Source organism: Eptatretus burgeri, chromosome 8 (assembly GCF_056783735.1).
Source record: "Eptatretus burgeri isolate ZD-2024b chromosome 8, Ebu_testis_v1, whole genome shotgun sequence".
Lineage (NCBI taxonomy): Eukaryota > Metazoa > Chordata > Myxini > Myxiniformes > Myxinidae > Eptatretus > Eptatretus burgeri.
In genome coordinates, this window is record NC_140968.1 from 55,277,202 (window position 1) to 55,290,860 (window position 13,659).

A 13,659-nucleotide genomic window follows, 5' to 3' on the forward strand; every position below is an offset into this window, starting at 1 on the left:
ATCAAAATCTTGTGTCCAAAACCCATCGCTTTCTGTATCCACCTTACCCAGTCGCACCCAACTGTCCCTGGACTCTGTGTCCTTTTCTCCTGACAAGGTGGAGTGCTTGCTGTCAAACCTCGACTCAGATTCTGCAACCGGTCCAGACGGCATCAGCCCACGTGTCCTAAAAACATGCTCCTCTGCTCTTGCTCACCCTCTCTCTCTTCTATTCACCCTCTCATTTGCTCAAGGCCATCTGCCATCTGCTTGGAAATCAGCAAACATTACTGCCCTGCATAAAAAGGTGCAAAAACAGATCCCTGCAACTACAGACCAATCAGCCTTCTCCCAATCATCATCAAGGTGATGGAATCCATCATCGCTGCAGACATTAAATCCTTCCTCTTCTCCAATGGCTTGATTTCTGATCATCAATTTGGTTTCAGACCAGGTCACTCTACCCTGGATATGCTGCTTCTGCTCTCCCAAAAACGGATGGAGGTCCTCAATGCCCGACATGAAATCAGAGCCATATCCCAAGACATTTTACTTGCTTTTGACACGGTCTGGCACCCTGCCCTGCTCACCAAACTCTCTTCCTATGGTATCCAAGGCCATCTCCACTCATGGCTCACAGACTTCCTCTCCTGTCACAGTCAACGTGTGACCCTAAATGGAGTTCTTTCATCCCCTCTCCCTGTCCAGGCTGGAGTTCCTCATGGCAGCGTTCTGGGCCCTGTTCTTTTTCTGGTTTTCATCATGATCTCTCCGACTCTCTGGAAAATCCTCTATCTCTTTGCTGATGACTCCATCCTCTGCCGTACCATCTGTCATCCCTCAGATCGGCAAACAGCAGCTTCTTCGCTCACTGTAGATCTGGGTAAAATCACAAATTGGTCCAACACATGGAACACGTCTTTCAATTCAGACAAATCCCACACTCTCACTCTGTCTCTCCGAAAAGACCATTTGGAAAAACCCCGCATCCACTTTCTTAACAATCCTTTGGAAGAACTCCTTTTTTTTTTCAAGCTTCTGGGTTTCATTATCTGCCATAATCTTTCCTGGGAAAGCCACATTTCCAACCTGGCCTCCAAAACCAGTCGCCGACTGCAAAGTTCTTCCTCGGCCCACCTGAGCTCCTGACCACATACGAAGCTTTCGTGTGCAGCCTAATGGAGTACTGCTCTCCCCTCTGGTCTGGTGCTCCTGCCTCCCATCTTTCTCTGCTTCAAGCTGGGGAAACCAAGGCATTTCGGATCATTGGGATCTCCCGCGATGAGGCTGAGTCTTTGGGCCTCTCACTCTCTCACCACAGGCAGGTCGGTGGTCTTTCTGTCTTCTCCCGTCTCCTCTTCGGCCTTGCCCCCCCTGCTCTCTCTGCGATTTGTCCCCACCATATTTCCGCAGGGTGCTCAAGGTCTGCCAACAACCCCCTTCTGATAAAACTACCACAATTACGAATCACTGCCCACTTTCACTCCTTCATTCCTCTTTTTTCCCGCCTTTGGAATAAACTCCCTCACTCTGTTCAATCCCATTCTTTCCGCCAGGTCTTTAAAACAGCTGTTCACCATCACCTCTTATCGTCTCCCATCCAAATCCTCGATCTTTTCTACCCCCGTTAATCCACCCCAAACCCACCTCCTTCAAATTCCCTGCTTTCCTTCCTGAAAGTCCCTGTGGTGTCCATCTTGTTTTCCCCGTGTTCCCCGCCCCATCCCTCTCCCTTCCACAGATCTCCTAATGTCTGTTCCATACTGTTTTTCTCATGCCCCCCCCCCCCTTGCTGTGCATTCTGTGTTCGCTCTCATATGAGCCTCGACAAGGTATACAAAAAATGGTCTGTGAGTGCCATACCTTAAACATTGCTTTCCTGTCTTGACATCTCCACCGCCACTTCCGGAAAACCGAGAATGGAAGTGTTGCATATCTTGGTGTTTTCCTGGGTTCCACACAATTTATGAAAAAGAACTGGGAAGACACGACTGAACAAATAAGAAAGAAATTGAACAGGTGGAGAAGAGCCCTACCACATCTATCTTTTAAGGGCTGTGTCTTGGTGGCCAATAACTTGGTTGCTGCAGCTCTATGGCATAAATTTATTTGCCTGCAACCACCGGAAGTACTGCTGGGCACGATCCAGGCAAAATTGGTGGACTTTTTTTGGGGAGAGGCCACACTGGCTGCGGCCAAATGTAATATGCCATACTTCGTCCAATGGAGGTCAAAATCTAGTTCATGTGAAGTCCCGCATCATGGCCTTTCGCTTGTTCTCTATCAAATGCCTCCTATTTGCTGAACTCCTTCCAAACCACCCCTTGGCCTGTCACATTTTGCAACAAGCGGGCAGTTTTGGCTATGGTCTTGAAGTATTCCTGACACACCTCAAGGTTGCAGATACATCGGTACTCCCCTTATTTTATCAGAGCCTTCTTGATGCCTGGAAAGGACTCTCTGTGAGTCACAAAGCGGACGCATACTCCCCAGGGATGTACGAAGTTGAGCCGCTATTTTTTTAACTCTCTCTTTTCTGATATATTCAAGAGTCATGAATTGTGCCAACGCTTCAATGATTTGGGCATAAACAAAGTATGGTACCTTCGGCCAAACTCTGGTGTCGGGTGGAAGACTGTGGAGGAAATCTCAACTTCAGCAGGGATTCGATCCAAGGGGACACGGGCTAATAATGAGGAAAGTTGTGAAAAAAATCATCAGTTACGACTCCTATTGACTCAAAACACTCGTGTTCATTCTGATGAACCCTATTTCCTGAAACTGCTCTTTGACTGTTCTCCCAGAGATCTCCCCCCTAATAGCACAAGGACAAATGAACTACATACTGCCACCAGCAAGAACCTGAACAATTTTTGTTTGAATATGATTCTCAGCGTTTCACCACTAAATGGAGTGTCACGTTGGAAGAGGCTACTTCCTGCGGGTCCCCTCACTGAACCTGTATGGGAATCAATGTACAGTACTCTGTTGTAAACCAATTGCCAAAAGAACGGGAAATCTCCAGTGGCGCCTTGCCCACTGGATTATCCCATGTAACACATATGTCAGGAACTTTGCCCCAATATCCGCATGCTGCCCATTTTGCTCTGTAAACGAGGACATATTTCAATTTTTTTTGTTGACTGCGAAAGACTTATTCCATTATTTCATTGGTTAAATTTTATTTCTCTCAAAATGAATTTCACGTTTAATTTTCAATCACTTATTTGGGGTATAAAAAAAAGAATGCCAACATGGCAAAAAGTATGAACTGCGATGTTTTTTGTTGGTATAGCAAAGTTTGCTATAAATGTATCGAGAAAGGAGAAGAGAAATGGAAAACCACTTCAACAATGCAATCGAATGTCATTTTTCAGTGTGCTTGTTTCTGTAAGGTTGAAACTTGAATTTAAATTTTCCAAAGCCATGGATATTGTTGATGATTTTGTGGAAAAATGGTGCTTGGAGGGTGTTTGCGAGGTGCATGAAAATGATTTGGTATTATTTGTTTGAGATCTTTCCTAAAATGATGTAACCTGTTTGGAATTTGTAGTATTGGTATTTATTTTTCTGTTTTACTCTTTTTAGATTTCAAATGAACATTTTTGTTTTTGTTTTTTCTGTTCCTGTTTTTCGTCTCATTTTAATCCTTTTTCTCTTCATTTTCTTGGTGTTTTCTGATTTGTAAATTGTACATGCATATATTTTTACTTTTGTAATAAAAGGACTCCAAAAGTCTCTCTCTCACTCCTCTCACTCACACTCTCACACTCTCACACTCTCACACTCTCACACTCTCACACTCTCACACTCTCACACTCTCACACTCTCACACTCTCACTCTCTCACTCTCTCACTCTCTCACTCTCTCACTCTCTCTCTCACTCTCTCACTCTCTCACTCTCTCACTCTCTCACTCTCTCACTCTCTCACTCACTCTCTCACTCACTCTCTCACTCACTCACTCTCTCACTCACTCTCTCACTCTCTCACTCTCTCACTCTCTCACTCTCTCACTCTCTCACTCTCTCACTCTCTCACTCTCTCACTCTCTCACTCTCTCACTCTCTCACTCTCTCACTCTCTCACTCTCTCACTCTCTCACTCTCTCACTCTCTCACTCTCTCACTCTCTCACTCTCTCACTCTCTCACTCTCTCACTCTCTCACTCTCTCACTCTCTCACTCTCTCACTCTCTCACTCTCTCACTCTCTCTCCCCTTTCTATCCCCCCCCCCCCCAATCTCAGTGTTCCCATCAGTGAAGCGACAGGTGGTATTTGCTTGTATGTAATATACTTTCGCCTTCCCTTTCTTTTTTCATGCTTGTGTATTAGGGGATTTTCAAAATCTTAAAATTCATACTGTACTCTATTCAGGTATCCACTGGAAATGCAGGTATCGACTGAAATTGTAAGATCAACCCATCAAGTACAACTTGCTTAACTCCCATTTGCATATCAGTTTTCCTTTGGTATACATCAGGGTTCTTTTAATTTGGCTGAGCATAGGTTGTCACCATTCATTTTGCAAGATGGTTTATAACCTGTGCTTTGCTGAAGGCCCTGTCACACCTTGACGATTTAGTCAACGTATGCCTGACGTATGCAAAATTGGGCTAAAACGCCGGCACACATCGAATACGTTATGGGTAACTTTGTATGCGTTAAGAGCACACTGAAAAACACTGCCATACGTCGTAGTACGCTGGCTTTCATCGTTGTACTTTGCGGTTGTCCTCAAATTTTAGCATGCTTGAAATTTTACGATGTATGCCAGAGTATGACTCACAAGTTCCGCTACGCTGGCCATAAATTGTAGGCACGTAATGCGATCGTTGACACACGTCGACACACGTTGCTTGTAAGTTACTCATAAGTCGAAACGCGTCGAGGTAATGATTAGCGTACCCGAAACTTATTTATAACTTATGAGTAACGTGTTGTAGGCACGTTACACGATTGTTGACGCACGTCGAGACACGTTATGTGATCGTTGACACACGTCGACACACGTTACTTGTAAGTTACTCATAAGTCGAAACACGTCGAGGTAATGGTTAGCATTACCCAAAACTTATTTCTAACCTATGAGTAACGTGCTTTGAACCTATGTGTAACTTACCTCCAACGCATAATGACGTATGTAGACGTATTTGATTGACATCTTCCGGCGTATTGGCAGCGTTTAAAAAAACAAAAAAGCAACAATAACTTCCGATATTTCGTCACGTGCCGTTACGTCACGTCCGATTGCCTCTTCAGTTTGCTCATGTCTTATTCTTAGTTCCTCCTCTGAATATTTTATGTTTGAGGATATTGTCACATCGACGTCGAAACTTAAAAGCAAATGTCCGAATATATTTTAATATTCGTGATAGACTAAAAAACAAATTAAAAAAAAAACAACAACAACAACTTCAGGTATTTCGTCACGTGCCTTCACAGAGCCAAGGAGAAAAAAAAAGTGCCTTGACGGAGAAAATAAGTTTCGGGTATGCTTAACATTACCTCGACGTGTTTCGACTTATGAGTAACTTACAAGGAACTTGTGTCAACAATCGCATATCATGCCTACAACTTATTCCCAGCGTAGCGGAACGTGTGAGCCACACGGCAAGTACGTCGTAAAATTTTCAGCATGCTTGAAATTTCACGACGTACTAAACGTACCACGAAATATGACGGCGTACTTCATCGTTTTTCAGCTTGCTCTTAACGTATACACAACTTACCCATACCGTATTTGACGTGTGCCAGCGTTTTAGACACATTTTTCATAGGTCGGCATACGCTGGCTAAATCGTCAAGGTGTGACAGCATGGTTGACACTTCCAATTCTCAGGCAGTTATGATTTAAATCGGCGAGCGGCAGGTTTTTAACAGGATACGCCACGAGTTCGTCGGCGATACGTGCAGCGCGCTATGCCTAAGTTAAACTATCGTTGGGCATAGGTTGTGAACGCCGACAACAGGCTAAGCATTCGTTGGTACAAGTTATCTATAAGACAACGAAACGTTCTGTGCCCGTTACTAATATGTTATGCATACGACCAACACGTTATGAATACGACCAAAACTTAAAAAAAAAACATCAAAATTTCAGCGTACGCCAACGTTTTACATACATTTTTATACGTTGCCAATGCTGGCTAAATCATCAAGGTGTGACAGCGCCTTGAGTTAAAAGACCACCTTTGTAAAACTTGAGTTGTAATTGAATGAAACCCATGACGATGTGTTTTTCATCCATGAGTTTTGGAAAATGAAAAGGAATAGAAATATGATTCTCACGAATAAACTATGAGACTTGACATGCAAATCCTTTTTCGAAGAACGAGTAATACTCATTCCCTCCAGAAACGTAGAACGTATGCAAATTTGGTGGAGATTTGGTGTATTTGGTGTATCAGCCATAAAGGAGAAAATCGCGTCAACTCCCTACCTTTGTGGGGATTGGAGGGACGGTGGGGGGGGGGGAGATTTTCTTTTTGTTCTGTCCTTGATCTGATCCTGGGTACCCCCAGCGCATATGAAAAATTTGGTGGAGATTAACTCAGCTGTGTTTTATTTTTATTGTTTTTTTTTTCTGTGATTCTCAGACGTATGTGTACACAGATAATTTCCTTATCATATATCCAGTTGCGGTATGGTGTATTATATATGATGAAAAGCATGTGGATGATCATGATGCGAATCTGATCTTCTCTTGTGCTTTGAGTTTACTCTGAGCTCAGTTCATGTTTGCTCTCTCTGAGCTATCTTGTCAACACTGTACAGCAATGCTCAACATCCAAGTTGTAGTCATAATTGAAGCCTAAATTTGCTTGTCTGGATTCTGACATAGGTGGTCTGTGTCCTAACTTTGATTCAGCAGTCTCTTGTGTTCCAGTCCTGCACTTGTCTGTCGTTTTTTTGGGATGTTTCATTTGTAAGCCTTTTATCAAAGGACAAGTTTTGTTCTTGTTTTGTTTTTCACAGGACCACCTGGTGTTGGAATTGGTGAGCTGAAGAGAAAGCTTGTAGCAAGCAATCCTGAGCATTACGAAGGGACAGTCCCAAGTGAGTGACGGAAAGCTTGGAACAAAGTCCACCTGTATCGAATGTGCAGTACTATGTTAGATTCTTGCACCAAGGCCATTCACCACCCTACTCCAACTCCTTACCTCAGCCACCACGAGACAAAAGAAGAGTCAGGAGGAGGAGGGCAAGGAATACCATTTTGTCACTCGCCATGTTTTTGACACGGATCTTCAGAATAACAGGTATGGTGGATATGGTGCTTCGTATTTTGCTGTTATGAGGGAATGTGCTGAAACTGGAAGATTAAAATGCCAGATAGTTTGATGGGAGACTCGGAAGCCTGCTAGTGCTGTCTGAGCCTTGAGTTTGTGGCTGAACCAATTGCGAGGTTACGATTCTCATTCTCAAAAAGCAAGACTGGTGTCCTACATTCACCAGAGGGCAGTCTTGTACAATGAATATTCATATTTTCTTTTTGAGAATTGGATTTTTATCATTATATAGATAGATCCCACCTCCCAATGCTTGTTTCTATAGTTGGCTTTTGGCATGACCAAGCAGTCCAGATTTTAATTTTGCAAAACTATATGCAAAGATGTCTTGGCCCAATGATGTTATTGTTGAAATTCCAAATGTGAAATGCATTAAACATGCTACCCACTAATGAAAGTATCACTTGTGCACTGCAGGCTGGTGGAGCATGGTGAATATAAGGGGAATTTGTATGGTACCACTGTAGATTCAATACGTGCCGTGATGATTGCTGGCAAAGTGTGTGTGCTCGATGCCATCCCACAGGTAGGCAAAGATGTGATTACTGTGCCTATACTACTAATGCATGTACTTTTATATACATACTGTACAGTTCCATAGCATGATAGTGTCAAACAAAAACAGCTGTACAGGGCATATTAATCAAGAGTGGGGCATAACCAATGAAAATAAACTGTGTATCTGGTTTTTATGGTGCATTTAGCAGTGAATAGCTGTATCTTTGTCCGACAGGGTGGTGCAGAGGTAGCATACTTACTTTTGAACTGTCTTGCCTGGGCTTGATTCCCATTCCTAGTGTAAACTGTCGGATTGGTGTTTTGCAGAAAGGGCATTGCATCACTAAGTTTGCCAGCCCTCAGACAGACGTTAAGCTTGGTATCACATCTGCAAGCATTGTTTGATGGACATTACAGATACCATGGTGTCTCTTGCGACGTCAGCGAATCATCACCTGCACCCTGGTTAAATTCCAAATTCCTACCCTGACTTACTGAGTAGATAAAGGCAAACCACCCAGTGTGATCTTTGCCATGAGGTTGCTTTAACATCATTAAATCTGCTTTTGGGTGGAGTGTGGGAGCAAGTTTGTTGCAAAATACCACGTTTGGTTGTGAATCATTCACATTTTGGAGGAATATATGTGTTAAAATGCGACTTCTTGCTTGATTGCAGTCTCAGAAAGACACAGAACCACCCACTGCTAAAAGCAGTGTTGGTTGCAACATAGTTACCTGCAGTGTCAGTCAGCCTACATCTGCTTTGGAAGGTTTCTTGGCAAGCGTCACCAACTCTGCTGTGATAGTTGTATAAAAACTAAAAAGCATCTCAAAATGCAAAGCCCACCGTGTCCGCTTTGTACTCAAATTAAACGAGATGAAAACAACAGCAAAAAAAAGAAATGGACATTTTTATTTTATTTTATTGGGCTTCTCCATATTCTCATAATAAAGGCTTGAAAATTTGATGACAAAAGTTCAAATGGTAAAAAAAAAAAAAAGTTATCCTCTGGATGGACGGACACACACACACACACACACACACACACACACACACACACACACACACACACACACACACACACACACACGCACACACGCACACACGCACACACGCACACACGCACACACGCACACACGCACACACGCACACACGCACACACGCACACACGCACACACGCACACATGCACACATACACACATACACACATACACACATACACACATACACACATACACACATACACACATACACACATACACACATACACACATACACACATACACACATACACACATACACACATACACACATACACACATACACACATACACACATACACACATACACACATACACACACTCAAAGCTCTGGTCATGTTCTTCAGCCCAGTGACCAAAGTATTCTCAGTGCACGGTAAAACAGAGGTTCTCAAATGAAAACGCATGCACCTTGGCCCTAATGCTCATGGTATAAACATTTTAGGAATCACTGGTCATCGTTATTGTGACAGCACCTTTTTGAATATAAAAAAGGTTAAAAAAAATCTAGCCTTGTAAAAAAGCTAAGGACATGCACCTCGACCCCACGGCCAGCGTACACAGCCAAACAAAGCTTGTGAAACTAGCGCATGCATGTACTTCAGCCCAAAGGCCGAAGCACATGGTGAACAAACACATGCATCCTAACCCAAAGGGTCATACAATAACCTGGGGACCACGTCTCAAAAGAAGTGAATTCCCCTCAAGATTTGATCTTGTGAGCAATTATATCCCAATAGCACCTCTTCACTGAAATGGTGACAACCAATGTGCCACAATCGCACTAGCCATGCTGCAAGGGTCTTGACTAATAGGATTGCTCATAATGAGGATTCTGAATTGGAGTCAGGAAATATGATATTAAAGTTGATATTCAACTTCTGGTGTAGTTGGTCTGAAACACAGAACCACCAACTGCTAAAAGCAGTGTCAGCTACGACATGCTTTCTGTCGTACCAGTAAGCCGACGTAGGCTTTGGAAGCCTCTCTTTGATAACACCAGCCCACACCCTTTGGAAAATAATCAATCCATGGACAAGTTTTTGGCTGACTGTCCTGACAAGTTCAAAATCCTCATCAGCTGTGCAATTGCTGTCTAAATAGGGTGTATGCATAGCAAGCACTTACTTTTCAGGTTCAGGACTGTTGTTCATGACGCGTGCTGGGGTGGGATATGCGTTCCCAGGCACCATTTATTGAAGAGGTGCTCGTTGGAAACATGGTCACCATGGATAAAATTAGGGGCAATGACCCTGGGTGCTCACCTCTAAGAATAATGATACTCAGGAGGAAGCCATTGTGTGACAGAATCAGCAAAATGTACAAATAAAGCAATGTTATAGCAAATACCTATTTTGTGGGGCAACCGCCCCCGCCTCCCCCCCCCCCGCCGGTAAACCCCCTCAAATCCCAATCTTTATAAATAGCGTGAACAAACTTTAGTGCATCACGGGTGATGAAGGTTGTCATTTGGTTTCATTAGAATTGCATGTGTAGTTTCTGAGAAGAAAGCAAATACCTATTTTGAGGGGCAACTGCGGTCAATTTTGGGGCCCAAATTTTTTATATATTTTATAAATTTTTTTATCCATGAACAAATTTTGGTACATCCCGGGTGATGAAGGTTGTAGTGAAGTTCCATCGGAATTTGTGTCGTTTCTGAGAATAAAGCAAATACCTTTGGGGTCCCGCCGTAAGCTCCCTGCGTAGACCCAATTTTTTTTTTAAATGTCGTAAACAAAGTTTGGTACATCCCGGGTGATGATGGTTGTGGTCAAGTTTCATGAAAATTGTTTGTGTGGTTTCAGAAACGAAAGTAAATACATATTTTGCAGGGCAACCCACCCCAAAGAACACCTTGGACACCGATATAATTATTTTATTTTATTTTGAAATGACTTGCTCAATTTTGGTACATTACGGGAGATGAAGGTTGTGGTCGAGTTTCATCGAAATTGTGTGTAGTTTCGGAGAAGAAAGCAAGCACCTCTTTTGGGGAGCACCCTCCTGTAAACTCCCTCTGGAGACTCCCTCAGACTGCGATTTTCTTTTTGTTATGCCATGAACACATTTTTGTACATACCTGGTAATGAAAGTTGTGGTCAAGTTTCATCGAAATCGTGTGTGTAGTTTCAGAAAAGAAATTGCAAGTGTTTGTGAACGGACGGACGGATTGACGGTACGGACGATGCACCATCTCGTAAACTTCCTGGAACCATATTCCCATTTGCTAAAAATGAAGGGAATGAAAATTAAGCAAATGGTTTTCCCAAAAAGTTTAACTTGGCAAGGATGGTGAAGAGAGAAACGTGAAGGCAAAACAAATTTAAGCACCAAGTGGTGTTGTGCAGAATGTGAAGCGTCATGCTGGCCTTTACCTTTTCCGGATTTTTTTTTGGCAATTGAAGAAGATAAAATGAAAGTGCGTACGTGTCTGTATGTGTACTACTTGCCTGAATAACTTTGTTGAATGACTTATTGTATCTTGAGAGCAAAAAATCTCCAAGTGTCTTGTATATAGAGTATGCTCAGATGGATGTTTAAGGTAAACGTTCGTGTTTTGTCATCATTTGCTGTTGCATTCCACATACCACTTTTAATCAAAATCTGTTTATTCCAGTACTATTTAGTGCATGCGAATGTGACGTACCACTGTGATGTCGCTGATGAGAGATGAGGCGTTTCACTTTCGCCATTCGACCATAATATGGTGCTCAATGAACAGGTTGCCGTTGAGGGGTGGGGGTGGTTTGCTTAATTTTGGCACAATAGGTCAACATATTTTGACAATTTTCCCCCCAAAAACATTTATACTTCACTGTTCACTATGTCGAGTTGAAAATTGCTCATTTAAATGGGATTGCCCCACCAAAAGCATCATCTGATACAACGAGTGATTCTGTGTTGCTTTCTTTCGTGTTAGAATTTATTCGCACAACATTGAAAAGATTCTTTGAATGCAACTCTGTTTTGTTGGTTGTGCTTCTTGTTTGTCATTTTATTGCGCTGGCAAAGAACCTGTCCTTACAAACTGGTTAACTCCCCCACTTTTATGATACATGACTGGCGATAGGCTTCCACAAGGTGGCGCTTTACGTTGCTGTGAAAGACGCTGTTCCATTGGGATTTGTGGTCCATATATGTGGTCCCTGAACTATACATTCCACCCCTCACCCCTAAAACAGCCTGCATGTACAAAGACCAGTGTTCAACTCGTTCTGTCCAGCAGTTTATGAATGCATGGAAGTCAAACAAACCCACATTTCTCAAATTTTATGAAGCAACATTGATATGAAAGTAATCTCTCATTCATGAGATGAGGTTGTCATATTGAGAGGTTTCAAGACATCTCTATCCAGTATCATTGTTCAGAGGGGTGACAAGCATTTTGCTGGTCTTGACTGTTGTGATGTTACTGATTCCTGAATGCTGACGTTAAAAAAACAGGACCAGGCATCCTGCAGCTCACCTGGATCAGGAGCAACAGTCACTCAAACCCCCACAGCTCTCCTTCGACCCTGATGTTTTTTTAAAGCCATGAACAAACTTTGGTCCATCATGGGTGATGAAGGTTGTGGTCAAGTTTCATTGAAATTGTCTGTGTAGTTTTGGAGAAGAGAGTAAATACCCATTTTGAGTGATCAACCCCCCCCCCCACTTCCCCCCTGTAGACCCCTTTAATGAGTGCAGATTTTGAATGCAGTTGAAAACTTTAGTACATCACAGATGATGAAGGTTGTGGTCAAGTTTCATCGAAATAGTGTGTATAGTTTCAGAGAAGAGAGCAAATACCAATTTCAGGGGGGGGAGGGTGTCAACCCCCTCACCCCCCCCCCCACTGTAGACCCCCTTAATGATCACAGATTTAGATGCGGTCGATACACTTTGGTACATTATGAGTGTTGAAGGTTGTGGTCAAGTTTCATCAAAATTGTGTGTGTAGTTTCGGAAAAGAGAGCAAATACCGATTTTGAGCGTAGGGGGAGGTCAAAAACCCCCTGAAAGACCCACTTAATGAGCGCAGATTTTGATGCGGTCAATCCACTTTCGTTGGGCATCAAATATGAAGCTTGTGTTCAAGTTTCATCCAAGTCGTGTGTTTGGTTCAAGCGATTAATAATCGCTGACATTTCAGACTGACTGACACTCACTCACCTACGGACACTGCTCAATCGCATCAGCTTACCGTAGTCATCTGACTAAAGTCCAGGTGAGCAAGGAAGGACCATTCTGAAGAAATTTGTAACGCTCAATGCTCAATGGTTGGTTATTCCCGAGAACTGCTGGTCAAAACTGTATCAAAAGTGAAATAGATAATAGATTTATTTATTTTTATTTTTTGGGTCATGCTGTGTTGGAATATCATTGTTTTGTTACCCCAAACGTTTTTGGAGGTTTATCATGAGTATATTATAAAGATAATTTTCTCCTCATCCCCCTTCCCTCCCTATTGAAAGGCCATCAAGGCGGTGCGTACCTCTGAATTCAAACCCTACGTCGTATTTGTAAAGCCATCGGGGATGGAGAAACAAAGGGATACACGAACCCTTGCTCCGAATGATGATGGCAAAGACGCTCGTCAGACTTTCGTGGTAAGTGTAATATATGGGTAAAAGGAGCAGAGGAATGTCACCAGGAATACGGGGGTTTATTTACAATGACTATCGAACTTTCCTCCAACCAGGTTTATTTGCGAAGAGGCTTGAAGGTTTATTTGAACGCTTTGATTGTTTTGCAGTTGAAAATGGCCCAATGTTTTGCCCTCATTTTATGAGTTAATTTGACATTTACCAGTCTATCATTGCATTGTTTTCAACAAACTCCTTGCAACCACTGAAACCACAATTTA

The 13,659-nt window shown here is 42.7% G+C and overlaps 1 protein-coding gene across 4 annotated transcripts in view; it reads left to right on the plus strand.

The window, feature by feature from the left end:
* MPP7 (MAGUK p55 scaffold protein 7) overlaps window positions 1–13,659 on the plus strand; it is a 94,001-nt gene that overhangs the window by 77,256 nt on the left and 3,086 nt on the right. For all 4 annotated transcript variants that reach the window (XM_085892152.1, XM_085892151.1, XM_085892150.1 and 1 more), the window contains 4 exons: window positions 6,958–7,038; window positions 7,148–7,241; window positions 7,689–7,797; window positions 13,268–13,402. In XM_085892152.1, the coding sequence (XP_085748278.1) occupies window positions 6,958–7,038; window positions 7,148–7,241; window positions 7,689–7,797; window positions 13,268–13,402 (419 nt within the window). The remainder of the gene's footprint in view (window positions 1–6,957; window positions 7,039–7,147; window positions 7,242–7,688; window positions 7,798–13,267; window positions 13,403–13,659) is intronic.